This window comes from Xyrauchen texanus, chromosome 7, assembly GCF_025860055.1.
Source record: "Xyrauchen texanus isolate HMW12.3.18 chromosome 7, RBS_HiC_50CHRs, whole genome shotgun sequence".
Classification (NCBI taxonomy): domain Eukaryota; kingdom Metazoa; phylum Chordata; class Actinopteri; order Cypriniformes; family Catostomidae; genus Xyrauchen; species Xyrauchen texanus.
This window is the reverse complement of record NC_068282.1, coordinates 17,521,631-17,541,830: the sequence shown is the minus strand read 5'-3', so window position 1 is coordinate 17,541,830 and position 20,200 is coordinate 17,521,631. Positions and strand designations below refer to the sequence as shown.

Here is a 20,200-nt window from a genome sequence, read left to right as displayed (position 1 = left end):
TAATGTATGAAAAATCTCGGTATCATCAATTGTGTTGACTTGCTATGAAAGCATATTGAAGACCCAAGGAAATATCTGCAATCCACAACATAGCTAGGGCCAAATGTACCTAGAATATTATGTAGAACTTTAACTGTAATTTTACCATAATAGTGATGAATGGCATGTAAGTTCCCTATAAGTTCTACATTACAACTAAAACAAACTTTTAAAATTGTAACTCACAAATTGTAACTCACCAAAAAGGAGCAGTCACACTAGGCTTTGAACACGCACATTATTTTTAGAGAATGCAACAGCCAGAATATGATGTCACACTGGAGAGCTCTTAGTGTAAGTAAATAATACATCATAAATAGCAAATAGTATTATATAAAAATGTTAATATATATTGTCTACTCTCTTTCCAGCAACAATAAAACACGCAGCTTTGAAATATGTATTCTTTGTATTGAGCCAAGAGGTCAGCGTGTGATGTTTCAATCTTCTATTGGTCGTGGGTCCTCTCGTCATATGGATTTGTAGTATCATGGATTTTGATTTGCAACATAGTACGACATTTCTTTGCATGAGGTTGCGTTTATGGTCTCCCTCGTTGGGATGCGTTTGAATGGGAGTGCAAAGTGAAGTTTGACCACCCCGTAAGCGGTATAACAGCACCTTAGGGCCCCCAAGCCAACAGGGGGACCTAACGAATGGTACCGAAGGGGTACCCCTCCCTCAGTTTGCTTAGGGCTCCTGTAAGGCTAGAAACAACACTTAAACTATCTGTATCACTTCATATTCTTCTTAATTATGTTTATATGTAATTATTTTTTTAATTGATAAAGTTAAAAATAATTACATAAATATTATGCAAAATCACATGATTTTGGGGTGAACTAGTCCTTAAAGGAATACAAATTCTCTCATCATTTACTAACCCTCATGCCATCCCAGATGTGTATGACTTTCTTCTGCAGAAGACAAATTAAGATTTTTAGAATATGTCAGCTCTGTAGGTCCATACAATCCAAGTGAATGGGTGCCAAAATGTTGACGCTCCATAAAGAACATAAAGGTAGCATAAAAGTAATCCATAAGATTCCAGTGATATTTATTGATCGAGTGAACTCCATTCATATCATTAGAAGTGATATGACAGGTTTGTATGAGAAACAGATCAATATTTATTTTGTTAGAAATTCTTCTCCCTGCGCAGTAGGAGGCGTATGCATGCAGAATTTGAATCACCAAAACACTAGAAGAAGAATGTGAAAGTGGAGACTGACTGAGCAGAGTAGAAAATATAGTACAAATTGACTAAAATATGTATCTGTTTCTCACCCACGCCTATCATATGGCTATTGAAGACATAGTTTTAACCACTGGAGTCATATGGATTACTTTTATGCTGAACTATGTGATTTTTGGATAATACCTGAGAAATTCTTCTAAAAATCTTAATTTGTGGTCTGCTGATGAACCAAAAAATTCATCCTGGATGGCATGAGGGTGAGTAAATGATGAGAGAATTTTCATTTTGTGTGAACTATCCCTTTAAATTGAGCTTGCCGTTCATTTACAGAAAAAAAGTGACAGAGCTTTCAATCAAAATGAATGTATTGACAAAACACAGCTTATATTAAATTCAAGAAATTATTTCATACAAATAAGAACATTCATACTAAAAAAAAAAAGAAAAAAGAAATGTACATTGTGATTATCTCGAACGGCAAACCTACACTTTTTTTTTTGGTTACAGGAAATTTGTGCACTCTAAAACGTTCCTACAAAAATAGAGAAGTGTAGAGGAGACAACTAAAGCTCCTTTTAGTAGTACATTCAATTCAATTTGATAAACATACCAGTTTGAACTTTTTACATTCTTTTCAGAACAGTGTTGTTACCTAAGAAATCATAGAAAATACAATTAGGAGAAAAGTATATGGTCAAAAGCCATGCCAATATAACAGGAAATAAAATGCCTCATTATATGTCTATATTTCCATTAAATATGAAACCTGATTCACCACAATTAATGCTTTCTCGCATGTGACACATATTGTAAGTTAAAAATTTGTACAGTTACCTAGTATAACACAACCTACTATACAAATATGTAATGGAAACATGTATACAAGCAAAGCAGAATAAAATACCATTATATTCAGCTATACATTTGAATTTATAAAAAAATAAAACAAATAAATATCTGTATCTAAATAAATCAAAAGGTATGATTTTCAGCATATTTGATAAAATGGTCACAGCTATGTTTGATTAGACTAAAATTCCAGTTCTGTTTGAGTTTGTTCTCTATTTAAACAACCTAACTGACTACATGCCCATTCAACATTGTGACATTACAGTGAACATGTATAATTGTCAGATCACAGAGCAAAATTGTCTGGAAAAAGTAAATAGTGATTAGAAATCTCTCAACAAGTTTAGAGACTAGTGGCTTGAATTTCATGCCATTTCTCAAATTAAGTTATTACAATTCAAATTACAACACTGAAATTACAAAATCAAGAAACCCACATTAAGGTGACATGACCCTCTTCGTCATTTTCACAGTCCCATTTGCATGTCAGCAAAGTTGAAAAAGTTGTCAACGTCACGTGAGGATGTATTTTTACTCTCAGAAACAAACACCTGTGTGAACACAGCAGAAAGCAGAAAAAGCATTAGTTTATCAGAGTACATACATCCACAGTCGATGGACTTGGATGGAAGAAGCGCGTCCTCTTATAATTACCTTAGTCCCATTGAACACCTCATCTGCAATGGTTCGGCACGCTTCCACCACACCATCCCCATTCAGCTCAAGGGCTACCACTGGACCTGATATAACGTAGAGATTTATGATACAAACTGTTTTTCCAAGATGGTCTACATGTTCTTAGTTATAACACAATACATTATGGCACCTTTGGTGATCCACTCAGTGAGGCTCTCTGCATTGTTCTGGAAAACTCTGTTCACATCCTCAGGCCGCATGGAAACCTCTTTGGTCTGAATGAGGACAAAGCCTTTGGCATTCGCCTGCGTGGTGGATGCAAATAATGTTAGACAGTAAAATAGGTTTAAACAGAAAGACAATAGCTAATTTACAAAACTTTCAAGAAAAAAAAAAAAATGTTATCCATTACCCTGCTAACTGTTGATGGAAAGGCTTGGATGTTTGTATTTTGTTCAGAAATATAGAGAAAAACATCCCACTTTAAGATGTGTTATTTTATAAGTAAGAATTTCTAAATTATTTACAGTGAAGCCAGTGCTAAAAAGATCAAACACATGATAGCAAGTACTTTCGCATGGTCTTGCTGCCTTTCTCTCACACCTACGTCATAACCAACTTAACTAGAATCTAGATGATATCTTGAAGTTTATAGGTGTTTTCATTCTTTCATTTTGTCAAATTCCCTTTCAAGGCAAGTCAGTCCACTCAGCAGCAATATAGGAAATGCTTCCGGGCAGCTATTTTCTATGGATACAAGAAGCATAAAAGTACAGCTCCTATCTGCTTGAATAGGGAAAGACCGAAATCTCCAAAACGGTTGGTCAAGATTACAATCAAAGAACATACAGTACTGTGCAAATGTTTTAGGCACTTGGGGAAAATCTTGCATAGTGAGGATGTCTTCGAAAATAATGCCATTAATAATTTTCATATATCATTTAACATCATACAAAGTCCAGTAACCATAAAAAAACTAAATAAATATTTGGTGTGGCCACCTTGCCGTTAAAACAGCCCCAATTCTCATAGTTACACCTGGACACAGTTTTTGTTGGTTGTTGGCAGATAGGATGTTCCAAGCTTCTTGAACTGAACTCACCACAGTTCTTCTATTTATTTAGGCTGCCTCAATTGCTTCTGCCTCTTCAAGTAATCTCAGACTGACTCGATGTTCAGTGGGGGGATTTGTGGGGGCAATGCCATCTCTTGCAGAACACCCGGTTCTTCTATTCTAATCTTTTCTATTTGCAAAAGTAATGTTTGGGGGTCTAAAATGTATTTTTCCTATTGACACACTAAAACTGAAGATATAAATAACCATCTTTACACAAATGTTTTTGTGAAATTGCCTAAAACTTTTGCAAAGTACAGTATTTCAAATTCAGCAGTAAAATCTGACAACAATGGTATCCTGAATTGTGCTTCTTTATCTCAGAGCAAGCAACTGCCCATGCCCATTTTGAGTTAACTGACAGGTGATGTCTGTACATAAAAGGTGATTGGCTTTTTCACCTGTAAGGCAGGACTTTCTTTTCTACATCCGTTGTATTGGGGTTCCAATTTCTTCCATTCATTTTAAAGGTTCACTCAGTAATTTTTTTCCTCATTTAAAAAGTTTTACTTCTAAAATAAATTTATAGAAATTTTTAAACATAAGTATAAAATAATTTCAATTATATCAGTAACTTATAATGGCTCTTTTATTCTAAATGGAGCAGGAGCGCCTCATGGGGCAGCCATGTTAGAATCACATGACCAGTTGAATACTACTTGCTTAATCTCAGTGACTGCCCTGTTACTGGACAGTTTCAATCATGGATTGAATTAATCCTAGTTTACTGTGAAGAGTGAATTTCTACAATGGCATTGGTAACGGAAAACTATTGGTAACTGAAAACTACTATGTTTTAATGATGCAGCATCCAGGCCAATAAGTGTAAGATGATGTTAGCCACTTCGATATAATAAAAAAAATTACTGAGTGCACCTTTAATACAAGTGCTCTGTCTCGGGCTAAATAGACTCTGGTTCGGTTTAGTTTAAACTGCATGAGAGGCAAAGAAGTTAACTTTTTTTGATGATGGTCTTTTTGAAAGTTTTTATTGATAATATCTCATGTACTTCAACCAATTATAAAATAATTCCTTGTAAAAAAAAAAAGGCCAGAATGAACACCATATCTGTTGTTCTCATAAGAATAATCTCAACAACTACTACAGGATTATAATTTCTGAAACCGCAGCTAAATTGATTGTCACAGAGCAAACGTTGCATTTACATTTAAATGAAATTCAAATTCCTGAACAGCATTTGTTGCTAATTGTACGCAATTATACTGTGGATTGATACATCCAAACCCTTACAACTATGTAGAAGAGCTTTTCCCCTTGTTGTCTACCCCCTCCTGCGGTCAGTATAAAACACTCAAGATAGTAGAGTGGACCATAACTTAGCCAATTTAGCATATTATTGCATAAAACTAGAAACATATTGTAATCAATAAGCGGACACGGATTGCTGTAAATTCCTCTAAAAGACTAAATCAGTCATCCAGAAAATGTTTTGCAGGCATTATGCCCAGAAGTAAAAAAAGGACAAAAGTTACAAATCTTATTGAAGTTTGAATAGCCTATTTCCCTTTTTCTATATATATAGGTAGTATATATAGAGTGACTGAAGAAAGACAATTTCATTTCCCAGTTAGCATGGCAAAACTTGCTAAGAACAACATGTTTCCATTAGACATTAGTACATACCAACATCTAATGTTGCAGCACTCAAGTCTTTTTTTTTTTTTGCTCCAGGAACTTTTGACTCATTTTTAAGTTCCTGCTAGAGAAACTTCCAGCTTTGAACGCAAATAAAATTAAAAGATTAACACATAATTGTGCACATGATGCTTGTACAACTGGTAAACCATTGCAACCATGAAAGACTAATTAGTCATCTCTAACCTCATCAATAAGCTTGCGGGCGTTAGCAGTGGTGTAGTCTCCAGCGAAGAACACAAAGAGACAGGTCTCTTCACTCTCCTTACGCCGCCCTCCTTTAGTCAGAGGCACAATGCTTCGGCTTGCTTCAGTAGATATTCTCACAGACTTGAACTCTGACTCTGGATCCGGTAGAGGCACATGGTCCAGCACAGCAGCATCCTCCGGTAGGAGACTCCAATTGGTCTCACCAGAGACTGGTGTGAAATCATGAATATTGCTCCAGTTGTTATTGAAGATACTGAGGCCCGCATCTTTAAAGTGGAAAGCCAGCTCGGGGTAGTAGTATTGGAAGCAGCCAAACTTCATGCCAGTAGAAGACTCAATGATAGGCTGGGTGGCGCAACACAAAAACACATCCATTTTCTTACAGTCTCTGGTACGGAACTGCTGGCAGGCCACCACACATTTAATATCTTTGCAGTCTCTGAAGAACACACTGCCTTTGACTGGACCTAACATAATGTGGCAGTTTACACAGTCGTCAATGGTAATAGTTGCCGAATGGTCAAATACGAAGATGTTACAGTTCTCACAGTCCTGAATGACAAACTGCTGGCCATTCAGTTTGCCTGGCATCCTGCCCACGGTCTCATTCTTGAGGCCTGTCAGCATGAAGTCTTTGGGATCCACCTACAATAAAAGGGCAAATAGCACAAAAAAGGTCAATAAATGGAGAACTACAATACTACAACAGCTTTCTGACTTTCACACTTTTGCAACAGGATATCCGCTCCCACAGAGGGTGTTTTATTAGTTACATGCATGATGATAAAATCTACTTTGTTAGTCATAAGGATTGGTAATACTAAGTGATTCATATCGCCTGGCTTTTGAGGACTAGGTGTGCTATTCATTTTCTAAACAATCTAACTTAAAATGTTTAACATGCGGATGATAAAAATGGCATTTGAATTTCATAGACCTTCACTGAAGAACAGAATCCAAACTGGGGGTTCGCTCTTTTTGGGTTAGTAAGAAACCTAGCACCACATTGTAACATGATAATAACCATAAAGAAAATCCCAGCAACCACCAGGAACAGTTTTGCATTGGCAGGCACCATGGACTACATTTCAGAAAATTAAAAAAATCTACATATTAACTGACGATTTATGCTTGATCCAATCTGACTTTTGGTAATCACTGTTTACGGGAACAGTATTGAGTGCAATAAATGGTCCAAAATGTAATATAAAACCCTAAATGTAAGCCAACTTTTATCCTAATTGTAATAGAAATTCTAATTTTACACCAATGAACCTTATATAAGTTTACAGCTCCTACTGACCATTTACTAATTAGTAATTAGTGAGACAATCAGTTTAGAGATTAAGTTAATGATTATTTACTAAGTAAATGTGAACAATTTTCATTAAAAATATATCATATATAACCCCATATATTCATCATGATAAAATAGAATCAAGGATATAGGTGAGAATAAACTTGAAGACTTTGGCCATTAAACCATACTGAACTGTATGTTAAAGTTGCATGTAAGCTTTTTTTTTTTTTTTGTTTTTTTTTATGTTATGTTATGCAAAATCTCCGGAAGATGTCACTGAAATAAGTGTCCTGATATAATTTACCGCTCTCTGTAACAGCACTAGAATGTGTAAACTGCAAACTAAAACAAGCATAGGTCTCTGCAGAACAGCAATGGGTGTTTTCAAATTTGTGGCCATTTTCAAGCAGGGATGGGCTTTTCTAAACTATCCATTGAAAGTAGGGAATCTCGGTGTACAAATCAGTGGGCATTTCCAAACTAGGATGGGCATTTCTAAACTAACCAATGAAAGTAGGAAATCTCAATGGTTTGAAAATCCCCACTGATTGGTTAAAGCCCATTTTTGTTCTGCAGAGATATAAGTCTCAACTAAAAATGTGACGATGGGCCATGGACACATTTTTGATCAGCCAATCAGAAGACTTTGATGTGCTTTATGCCTGTCAATCATTTTGCGCATTGTAGTTGAAGAGGAAAATTCGGGTTTAATGGCATAATACAGTTGTCAGCCGAGGATGCTATTTTGCTACTGTTGTGTTTGACAACCATGAAAATATGTACTGCTCTACTGTTTGGTGTCAGTTTCAATGTCATTTTTGGAGGGTAGTGTTTTGGAAAGAGGGGGAGTGTCTAATTTAACAGCTCAGTTTCATGTAAGTTCAAGAACAGCTAAAATTGCTTGCAGCACCTTTAAGTAAATTGTATACACTATAAAAATAATTCATTTTTTTGAGTAGGGAAAAATTAAATGAAATCAAATAAATTAACCTTGATTAATATTTAGAACTTTCTCTTTCTTTTGAATTCATGAAACATACACCTTATAATAACTTGAATTGTTTAATGTTTTGAGTTAATAAAGTAATGAGAAAGCTGTCATGTGGACCGGTGTGCGCACCGTGGTACCACAACCGAGACTACCTGTAGGAGGTGGTCTGAATTCGGTTGCAATGGAACTGTAGCGCACTATCGGGTGAGCACTCGTTCAGGAAGTAAATGTTGTTGATGACAACATCATTAGTTTTGGTAACACTCAAGGATCCACACATTCCTGAAAGTCCCAAATAATTAATGGCAACACAATGACATAAAAGTACAATCAACACAATAAATACTGTCTGTCTGTGTGTGTGTATATATATATATATTACATACATATAAACATACTATTATAGGTTATAGGGTATAATAGGAGATGACAGTGGCGATAACTTAACCTTGGACACGAGCGTGAGTAAGCATGCAGTGTAAACAAAGATGCAAGTGAATTCCTTGCAATCAGCCGTCTCCTCAAAAAATGCCGTTTGCGAGCAACAGCAAGTCGCCTTCTCCTGGACATCTGATGAGTTACTCCATGAAGCGCACGTATACGCAGTTGTTGTTCACTCTGCGGTGTATACTGGCACCAAAATAACAAAAAGTATGATGAGTCGCGTTGTGTTCCCTAAAGGGATTTTGTGATGATGCAAGATGAATGCAAATGGACCAGGGTTCGATAGAATCAAGTGAGTGTGAAACCAGTCCAATGCTGCGGGGGGCACTGGGAACAATCGCACTCGGACCAAACGTGCACAGTATGAAAGCCCCCTAAATGTTACAATTGTGATATATAGTGTGTCTTTGTGCAAGATGAATTTAAAGGGAGACACTTGTTAGTGTTTAATGTTTTGTTGTGTTGTTTAAAAGAGTTTCTGTCATGTTAAAGTTTTTTTGGGGGGGTTTACCATTATAGTGAATACTGAATTCAGGATGCTAACATTCACTGTACTAGCTTGTTCTAGCACTAGCTAGCTAGGTTCCCTCTACTTGACATATTTAAATTGAGCTTACATGGTGATTTTAAGTTCAGCCAAAGAGTTCAATTTAAAGTACCATTAAAATGCATTACTTAGCATACTCAAATGATTAGAACAAAATCTGACAGCTGCTTCCTTAAACTTGTCATTTATTAACTTCATGTAACTGATTACCTAAATTTTTTTAGTTCTGTTAACTTATTTTGGGTTTATGGTGTACATTTCGGAGCCAATATTATCACATTTAGGGCCTTCAATACATTGAGCTTTTATTTCATTTAGGGCCCTCTACAAGTGTGACCTAGGCTCAAGTGCTTTGCTCAGGGGCAAAGTAGTGACAGATGGTTATGTTCAATTGCTGTCCCAGCCAGTCAAAAATCTAATTTGAGGCATTTGGGTTTTTATTTACCACCACTGCCATGTAACAAGACAATAGAAATGTCTAATCCATCAAATCAGACACTGTACTAGACAGGCAATATATTAATAGGGAAAATATTGATGTACTTTGCACTTGATTCGTGCCGTGCATTAAAATTGCACTTAATAGCCTCAACCAGGACAATGTTTAAACATAATAGCTTCATAAATGGAAATTTCAGGACACCTAAAAACTCTAAAACCTTTGCTAATGGTATTGCAATCGCAGGAACAGACACTCGCTCTGACATACATGTTGATGGCGACACCACTTATGTGCTAATCCCGAACACAGAGTTATCTGGACAACAGCCAGGCAAACAAATTACGTGCCCTGTCTTTAAGACGATAATAAGATCGGTCTATAATTTACCATAGGATGTGAAAACCTATATCCAACGATTATCGCTGGCCAATCGAAAGCAACCGTGGCTGGGAGTTATAAACACTGATCGAGAGGGGCCAAACCCTTCCCTAGCGTGATTATGCATGTCGGGAACTGTATCATAGGCACCTCGGCTCGTGTCTGTGTTTTAAATAGACCAGTTCATCTAACGCATATGTCATTATGGTTGTTCTACCCTTGTGATTAGCTGTTGTTGGTGGATTTTGGTTTAATTTTACCCTGTATAATTCCTAACGCAATTTGTAGGAACTATTAGCCGTTTACGCAATACAATACCCCAGATACGTATGGTTATTGTGCACAAAAACAGGTTATAATTCAGCTTTGTACCTTTTCTCGTTTGTCCCAGCTGTATTGCTTTGGCGCCTCTTGGTTGCTGTTGCTGCCGAGCGCAGTGTTGTTGGTCTCGGGGAGCTCATTGCCCGTAGCGCTGTCGTTCCCAGCGGGCAAAGCGGAGTCCTTTTTAGATTTTCTCCTTGACTTTTTGGAGAAGAAGCACCCCATTTATGCAGACCAGCGGGCGAGATGTCTCTCAAAGAACTTGTGAATATTCCGCGATATGTCAGGGCGCCCCTTCTGTCGTAAATGTCATGAGTTTCTATAACAGTCTCGGTCCGTAGCTGCAGCTGCTTTAATCGCCCTCCCCAGAAACTAATCAAGCACACGCAAACTGTGTGCTTCCCGTTTCCTTGATCTGCGAACCAGCCAATCCGTGTAGCGGACCGCGTTGCCAGGTAACAGCGAATCAAAGCTGTGCCACATCTATGAAGGCCATCGAGGGTGGGGGACTGTTACCGTACTCCCTGCCGGGTCAATGGCACAAGGATCCAACTAAATGGCCAAAGTTACAGTGACTGGACATCTTCGTATACCTTGTGGAAAAACCCAACATCAATGCACTCAATGAACAACCCGTGCATGGCTGTGTAATTATTAACTGTTTGTTGTTGTAAAACTGCTGCTTCTGCTATCTAGTCTATGTAAAATATTATTTCATGCTGTAACTATAGGGCTAATACAATAGGCAGCCCTCTATCAATCGCATATGCAAATTTGATCTAGATCTATTGTTTACATCAAATTCATGCTCTAATAGTAGGCTAATCATCGCAGGTTAGGGTTGTGCTCTAGCCATGCAGCTGTGTCAGGATGGTAAGGACAGACACAGCCAGCACATCAGGGGCCTGCATGTGGAAGGCCATGTCCAGGAGAAAGGTCAAACCAGCACCCCATGAGTCAGGTCAATTTCAGCAATCTGAAACATTGATTTCTATACATTTTAAATGCTTCCTAATTTTTTTACTCACAAACCGCATATGAAGTAATTTTTTTTTTTGCTAATGTGTGAACGGATTGTAACATAACAAAAATATTAGCATTTCCCAGACTAAATAGGTTGTCTATTAAAGCCTATAGACTGATTTTTATGCAAAGGGAGTGGGTTGCTTTTGCCGGGAAAATCCAAAGGATGTGACGTTTATACTTGCTCCCAAGAGCCTTGCCCCAGACAGTAGCTTCTCTTCCGCTATTCAACAGCGACAACATTCTGCAACACTAGGTAACGTAATCTTAGATATGGAATCCAGCAAATGGCCGGCTCCCAGCACAACACCAACTCCTACACAAACTCAGAGTAAGCCAAAAAAAAATGTATCTACTGAATCCCGTCTGGCTAAGCGGAAACATGACCGTGGTCGAGCAAAAACTAGAGTGAACATCAGCAGGGCATTTGATTCCTGGAGGGACCTTCGTTCGGTTTTAGGGATCAAAACCGACCCTGAATTGGTGTTCTTCTTATTGGACAGGTAAGCTTACATAACTGTAAAGCATGTGATATATAGTGCCATAAGGATTGATCTGTGTAATTGTAGCTAACTTGATAGCCTGCTAACGCTGATGAATTGCAAGCTACCTTGCTTCATAACTTTCAAATAATTTCAACGATCTTCTCTTTATACAAAAGTCAGGTTAATGTTAATCTGTAATTATTCAGCAAGTTAAAGTACAAAAATACATGAAATTAATGCATTTATACGATAGCCTATGTCAGCGTTATATATATATATAGGAGTGGTGGTGGTGTAGTGGCTAAAGCACAGAGCTGTTAATCAGAAGGTCATTGGTTCTAACCACATGGCCACCACCATTGTGCCCTTGAGCAAGGCACTTAACTCCAGATTAATAATTGCACTGTAAGTCGCTTTGGATAAAAGCGTCTGCCAAATGCATAAATGTAAATGTAATGCTAGACAATGTTCAAGGTAATGCAAAAACTCCATTCATTAGTGTAACGTAACTTGGTTATACAGAAAATATGTACATTCTATTATTAGAAATCAATAGCGCATCGATATATCAAAATGACAGTGGTGATGGAATCACATCAATACTGAATTGTTTCAAAATTTTTATAATGTACTTTATAAACTGCTAATTTAGCTAACAGCTATTGATAAAGCTGGCTAGCTAGCTAACGCCGACATAGGCTATCTTATAAATGCAGACAATGTATCATGCTAAGAAAAGTAATTACTTCAAACTACAGTCTTGTATAGTCAGATCTAGATCCACACATTGTTTTAGCCCTGTTCCAGCATTGGAGAGTCAAATATAATCTGCAGTCTCAAAGTTTGTAGTAAAACAATCATAACTGTGTAATTTTAATTATGCTACCTCATCTGTCAGCATGATGCCGGTACATCACATTCAGTCTCTTTGTATGTTACGTCATTGTTTTGGTCGATGCTCACCTCTCTATGGAGTGTGTGTGTGTGTGTGTGTGTGTGTGTGTGTGTGTGTGTGTGTGTGTGTGATCACGAGCAACAGGTAGCTGGCTGCAGTTCACTTAACGGCCAGAGGTGTCATTAATAACAAGGGATTCTGAATCTTACATAATGTACCTTTACCTTCATTGTTAAAGAAAAACACTTTCTATACACCCTTGTGAACTTTTATCCAAACTTTTATTCTTACTCTTAAAAAGAGAATTTGTCACCATTACGTACACACTGTTGTCACAGTGGACTTGTATTGACAACAGTAAAACAATATTTAAAGACTGAGTAGGTTCAACTATTACAGCAATATGGTAATGAAACCAGACACATGTGCCAGTACAAAAAAATATCATTCTTGTTATATATTCATGAAACTGACAATGTTAGAACTTAAAATGCCCTGTAAAATGTCAATGCAGTACTCATTTCATTATTGGTGTCAATATAGAATGTAAATCAAAGCAATTCAAATAATTTATTCATCAACAGAAGAAAAAAAAAATCCCACAGTTAAAGGAATAGTTCACCCAAAAATGAAAAAGAAAAAAAAAAATGCTGATAATTTACTCACCCTCGGACCATCCGATATGTATCTGAGTTTCTTTCTTCATCAAAACAGAATTTATGATTTTTAGAATTTCATTTCAACCCTCCTCCTTTAAACAATGCAAGTGAATGTACTCCATTTTTATGACGGTCCAAAATGCATATTTAGGGTGCATCAAAATAATCCACACGACTCCAGTCGACAAATAAAGTTCTTCTGAACCCAAATGATTAATTGTTTTTAGAAACAAAACAATACTTATATACTTTTTAATGATAAATGTTCTCTTCCGTACATCTCTGTGACGTGCGCTCTTGAGAGGATGATGTAAGCTCGTTGGTAAGGTCGCGCGGCACATGGAGGAGGAGGCAGGAAGCGCATCATTAACAATGTTGTTTTATGTGCTATATGTGTGCAGCAAGAAAAAAAAGATGTTACTTATCTGCTTTTCTGGATACCAATCAACTGAGATGTGGTTTTCAACTGTATTATAAGGGTGAATATGGGTAAAGTGGTACAGTTAAGCTTGATCCCATTATATCCATTTGTATTTCCTTAAAAGGAATATTCTGAGTTTAGTACAAGTTAAGCTCAATCAACAGCATTTTTGACAAAATTGATTAACAAAAAAAATGTATTGTGTTTCGTCCCTCCTTTTCTTTTAAAAACAAAAATCAAGGTTACAGTGAGGTACTTACAATGGAAGTGAATGGGTGTCAATCTGTAAAATACTCATTATTTTAAAAGCCACAAGACATAAACAATATGTGTGTTAACGTGATTTTAGTGAGATAAAATCGCTTATGTCTACAAACCCTAAAACAACTCTAACAATTATGATATAAACAGCTTTACAGCTTAAATAATACACAAGTTTTAACAGTAACTGTTAACTGTAAACTGTTAAAAAATGTTATCGCTATTATAAAATTATAAGCTTCACATTCCTGCCTTTAAAAACCTTCCAAAAATTGGCCCCCATTCACGTCCTTTGTAAGGACCTCAAATGTTTGTGGTAATCAGCATTACGCCAAAAATGCTGTCAATTGAGCTTAACTTGTATTGAACCCGGAACATTACATTAAATGGTTAAAAATCATTAGTAAACTTAATCTTCGCAAAGTTCACAATGAACGTTCAGAGGTTTTACGTTAAAAAGGTAAAGTGGGACAGCATATCAAGTCGAGTCATGAGTTTATTATTAAGATTAAGATTAATAGCAATAACAATGATTAAATAATGGCAATGACAGTTTAGTGCAGTTCAGTGACCAATGCAGTGTATTTACATGCAATAAAGGAAAATTCATTATTTCAATTTGTTCTCTTGATCATATAATTTTTTTGCATGAATATGAAATTAAAACAGCTATTTTTTCCCTTTTTTGATCATTTGCTTTAGTTGAGCAACTCTACCTTTAAATAATGTTATACACTAATATTTAAAAACATAAAAGATTGTTCATCTTAATGGATATTTTAAGGAGAATGAACAACTGGAATTTGTTCATTTAAGTTGATTTAACAAGTGGATATTATTCTTATGAAATGTGGTTACATTAGTGACATTCTGCAGCAGCAAGAAATTCAGTTTGAACAAATATTATGACTATATTATTTTTAAAAGGGTAGATGCAGGATTGGATCGCATAGGGTTATTAAGGAGAGAATTGCTGAGGGAAACACTTGAGAACTGAGGAAAACGAAACTGTTGGAGTGCTATAAAATGCACATGCACTCCTACATTTATTTGTGTATTTGTACACATTTGTGCATGAAACACAAATATCGGAGCTGCTAAACATGATTAAATTACTGCTGTTTAACTGCTGCAATGTGCATACAAAGCTATACAAGTGTTCCTTTGGTAAAACAAACAAGCAAACAAATAAAATCTTCTCCTGTAGACAGCATGCATGGACTCATCTGTGCAATGTAATTGTTTTCACTTGATAGAAAATACAATAATAATAAGACTTACCAATAAACAAATACCTTTTTCAGGAAGCACATAAAGAAATTATTTTCATATATAATGGGCAAAAAGCCAATGTCTATAGCATTTTGACAGAAAATTCTGGCAGCTTTGATTTTTTCTTACTGGACCAAATACAGACTGAATATATATGGTTTTGCAAAATTTGAGTATTATTATAGGGTTATAGTCATTACTATTCTATGAAGTTAGGTAACAGAGTGAACAAGCTTTTAAGTATGGAAATTATGACTTTCCATTTTTCACATAGCAAAGGACGTGTGATAACATGCAGAAGAGTAAAAAGGAAATCTCAAATTCCTGTTTTCTTCAATCAATGTGACAGTGAGATGAAGGTCTGTTATAGGGTGTCACATGATTCTAAACAACCCCATTTTCAGAGATTTAGAACAAAACACTTTGTGCCTGTGCTAGTGCATTTGTATACGAATTATTTGAAAATTTGCATCAGTATTTGTGAAGTTTAATGCATTGGCCTCTGAAATCTAGTTATGGTAAAGGAATCATTCACCTAAAAATGAACATTCTGTCATCTCTCATATCATCCCAAACTCATACCTCTGAAAACTCATTTGAACATTTAAATTTGCCACCTCAGGATGTTTTGGAATGGGTTTAACATAAATGAGCCAGTTTACATGCACACCAATTACTCTTGTCCAAAAAATCTGACAAGGCAAGAAATCCTCATTTACATGACATTTGAAATAATCGCTTTATTCTCTGCTTTTGACGTCAAACCATGAAGAGGCGTGTGCTCAACGTGTGCGCACATTGGATGAGCTGGTAAGAACACGGTGTAAAGTGTTTACATGCCACACAAAATCGCCGTAATCGCCGTTTTATTGCGTTTACATGACCGCACGCGTTGTCGGCTTATTATGAGATTTGAGAGCTGTGGTAGAGGGGAAGATTTTCAGTAAATAATGACTTAAATGTATGTTATTGTATATAATAGATAGTTATTTTATAGCTTCAGAAGACTTGGATTAAGACGTTTATGGATTTTTTTGTTGTTGTCCTTTTTAAGCTTGTCAGTTGAAAGAATAAGGAAGAAAGAACCCAGTAAACACAGAACGTTCCCCTATCGTTTGCGTACGTTCACGTTTAGTTATTTAATTTTGGGAACAATACCTAACGTTCTAGGAACATTCTCTTTAGGTTATATTTTTTATAATCAAAAACTAATGTTCCCAGAATGTAGCAGGAAGGTTTTTGTGTGACAACCAAAATAAAATCTATACAAAATATTCTCTAATGGTTATTTTAAGGTTTTATTTTTATAACCATAAACTAACCTTATCAGAACGTTGGAGAGAGGTTTTTGTGTGACACCCTAATAAGAACTTGTACAGAACGTTCTCTAATGTGTTTTTATTTTAGGTTGACTGAAGAGAAGCAGGAATGTCTCTGCTAAACTGGACACTTCAATGGTAAGAAATGAATTTAATGTTAGCCTAGTTAAGGTTAATTGAATGTTCATTCAGTTTTTAATCTCAATACATTTCTGATTTTAAAAAACCCTCGACTGTGTTGAAGACAATGGCTATTTGAAATAATTTCCAGAGCTAAATTATTGTGTTTTAGGAAATGCAAAATCAAGGCTCAGTTTTCAGTATTGTATTAATGCACAGCAGGGTTGCAGAAAAGATGAATCTTTCAAAAGGTGCTGTAAGATGGAAAGGTATGCCAAAATGGTTCCTAATCCGTTAAAGATCTATTAATGAAATAAGTGTCCTGAGATATCTCACTGGTCTCTGTGACAGCTGTATAGTTTGTAAATAGCAAAATAAATTTGTCTGCAGACCACGGACATTGACGCTTTTCACTGCTCACTCATTTAACTTGTTCTCGTAGTATTGTAGTTGCAGCAAATTATTGAGGCTTACTGCCATTTTTCATCATGTTGTTCATAACTGTTTTCTGTTGAGGGTGCTACTTTCTGCTATGGTTTTAAACAACCATTCTGCATGATGTAAGTCTTAATAAAGCTCAATTAGTATCTTTAGTATCTAGTATCAGGTTTTGGAAAGAGAGGGCATGGCTAACTCAATGGCTCAGTCTTGTTGATGTAGAACTGCAATAATGGCTTACAATTGCCTTTAAGGTAATGATAGGGGAACCACCATGTACAACTTAAAACAAACGTTCTTTTCTGGTAAAAAAAAAAACTTTCCTTGAAAACCAAAAAAGTACTGAAGCTTTGTTCTGGGAACCAAAACCTAACATTACCAGAACATTCTGAAAACCAAAAATTCTTAGTTGGAAATATGAGTTTCTAATGACTTAAGGGTGAGTAAATTATTTTTGGGTGAAGTGGTAAACTATAACTTTAAGACAGGCTTGTCTTAAAGTTATAGTTTACCACTATATATAATATATATATTATTATTATTATTACTATATTATTATATGATTTATATATGGGTTTCATAGTCTATGTTGTGCAAAAAAATATCTATTTATATCGCAGTGTACATCAACCTGCTAGCGGCCCACCTGTAAAAGTGTGACTATTCCGGTGGCCAATCCGACCATGCTTTAAGATCCACCATTTAGTATGGAGATGGAATTGTTGCATATTAACATACAAATGGAAAGGGATTCAGAAATAGAAAGTTGGTTCACAAATAAATTGAATGAGATCCACAAATAAATGTTGCACGTTCTATCCTAAACCAATCACGCTTCGTTTTACTATTAGGGCGGCCTAAGTCACAGTGCTCTCATGAGCATGGAATCAAGCATATAGATAAGCTCCAAGGCTGCTTTTAAAGAAAGGGACGTCATCAGAGGAATACTGTGACTTAAGGTTTGTGTCATTTTCTCTCAGTTATAAACATGTAGTGTCTTGTTATTTGTCCATAGCTGAAAATTGCCCATTTGTAGAGGGTCCTTATCATTAGCTTTATAGCTAACCTGGCTGGCTGTATAAGTCTGCTATTTTAATTTTAACCAAGTTTCTTGACTGAAATGTGTCATCAAAACCTTTACTCTTAATGTTACATGGCAGATCCAAACAGACACACTACTAGACACTACAAAAGATCAGCAGTACAGATAGTGTCTTTATAAAACATGAATCATATTAGATGATCTTAGGTGCATAAACCATAAATTAATACCCTTGAGTCCAAGTCATGAGTCCAATTTTAATGGACTTGGACTATTCATGGACATTCATTTTTACTCCATGAGTCCATGTCATTTGTGATGCAATGAAAAACAAAATAACAAAACAGAAATGAATGAACACATCTCTGTCTGCTATTAGCCCCTGAAGTCGTAGACATAGCCAAAGTTGTTTCACTGTGTTTAAGCAAACACACACATACGCATGTGTACAGGCACACTCATCAGTCAACCAATATGCTTGATTGTTACTACAGAGACTACTGTATAACATCAACTACCGAGGTGGCTGGCAGGATGAAAACATAAAGATGGGTATGTATCCAGTGTAATAGCAACTAAACAAGGCAGTTTCACATGACACAGGACTTGAAAACCAGTCAAATTGCATGTGCAGCCAAGACGGTGCTCGCATTGCGATTACATCATGGTTGAAAACTTAAAATCAATAAATTCACCCAGTCAAGTCACCCACCTCATGTCTCTCACAGTTTACTCAAAACAGCATATCGAAATATTAAGCCTTTTTAGGCTTAATGTATTTACACACGTAGGCTTCTGTAGTCTCTTGTGGTCAATGCTGTGTTATCAGCTTGAACTGGTCCATAATAGCTTGATGTATTACCTGTGTAAATAGTAGTGGGAAAAAGTGTTATTAGCACCTATTTATTATTGATTTACTATATTCAAAGCACTGATGAGCTGCTTAAAATTCAATCTTTTACAGCATTTATCCACCATTCACAACATACCACCATGCACAATGAAATATTAGGATATTTGGGGCAGTGAAATGTTTTGTTTATAATTTAATTATAGACTATAAAATAATTGTATTATTCCATGACAGAGTTTGTGTATGAAGCTAAACTTCATGTTACAAGATGAATATAGTTGGTTATTTTAAATGTTTATTTTATTGTATTTTTATTGTAAGCCACCAAGTAACTTATGAAAAAAAATGTGTAGCCTCTGACACTTTTAAAGGACAATTCTGTTAAATTTATGACTCAAAATTATTATTATTAATGTTTTTGCAGTCAAAGAAGAGCGCTGTGAAATTATCTTTGATTTGGATTGATTGCAGTCCAACGCAGCTGCTGCGAGACACACATGGACGCATCAGGGATTTAGGTACACAAGCAGCATGCAGAACTGCCCTGCATTGTGCAGTTTCCCACAAATTTACTTGAAAATCATGTCCGTAAAGGCATGGCCCTTAATTTATCAGTGGGCTTTTCCAGTGTTAGATGTAACATCTCAGCGAGTGCTAATTACTACCGTGTTGACTCATTTGTATGTACTGTATTTTCCCAAATCTGTTGGCAGATAGATCTCAGTATAGACAAATTTTTTTTTTAGATAGGGATCATTTTTGATAGACAAATTGAAAATGAAGTAGAAATCAAAACTAAATTAAAATTGGAAACATAATAACCTTGGTTGTAATGACTAACACAGCTTTCACTTTCTTTAGTCCATGTATGAGTGGAGGGGAAAAAGCAACAAATAATTGAAATGTCAACAGAACACAATATGAATTGTGTTGAAGGACAGTTTTGTCTTCACACCTAAAGCATATGCTTTCATTCTGAAGTCTGTTCAGCAGAATGCTAATTATAAAATGTATATATGAAATGCAACAGAGGTGTTTTTGTTTCATTTATATTGACAAACAATTTTTCTTAGATGTCAAGTTTAAAATAAGCTTAAAATATGCAAAATATACAATTTTAATTCAGATTCATGAACTGATTCATTCGGACTCAGACTCAACTCAGACTCGGCCTGTAATGGGCTCGGTCTTGAGTCGGACTTGGCCACTTTTGGACTTGGATTAAGGTGGATTCGAAACCAACACTACCTGATTCCATTCTCATGAGAGCATTGAGACTCTGGTCC

General features: G+C 36.0%; 1 protein-coding gene across 1 annotated transcript; it reads right to left on the bottom strand.

Annotated features, from left to right (window-relative positions):
* Positions 1-1,584: 1,584 nt before the first annotated feature.
* Positions 1,585-10,523, bottom strand: rp2 (RP2 activator of ARL3 GTPase). Its single transcript, XM_052130475.1, has 5 exons — positions 10,178-10,523; positions 5,680-6,348; positions 2,913-3,027; positions 2,741-2,826; positions 1,585-2,637 (listed from the first exon to the last, which is right to left on the bottom strand). Exons 1-5 carry the CDS (start codon positions 10,349-10,351, stop codon positions 2,554-2,556), a joined length of 1,128 nt encoding a protein of 375 aa, XP_051986435.1. The 5' UTR covers positions 10,352-10,523; the 3' UTR covers positions 1,585-2,553.
* Positions 10,524-20,200: the final 9,677 nt, after the last annotated feature.

Bases quoted from the DNA above. Each gene is read 5' to 3' on its own strand.
- rp2 (XM_052130475.1), bottom strand. From the start codon at position 10,351: ATGGGGTGCTTCTTCTCCAAAAAGTCAAGGAGAAAATCTAAAAAGGAC. The intron at 6,349-10,177 runs GTACAAAGCTGA...CTTTTATTGTAG, and splicing joins GCTGGGACAAACGAGAAAAG to GTGGATCCCAAAGACTTCAT. The intron at 2,638-2,740 runs GTAATTATAAGA...GTGTTCACACAG, and splicing joins AGGTGTTCAATGGGACTAAG to GTGTTTGTTTCTGAGAGTAA.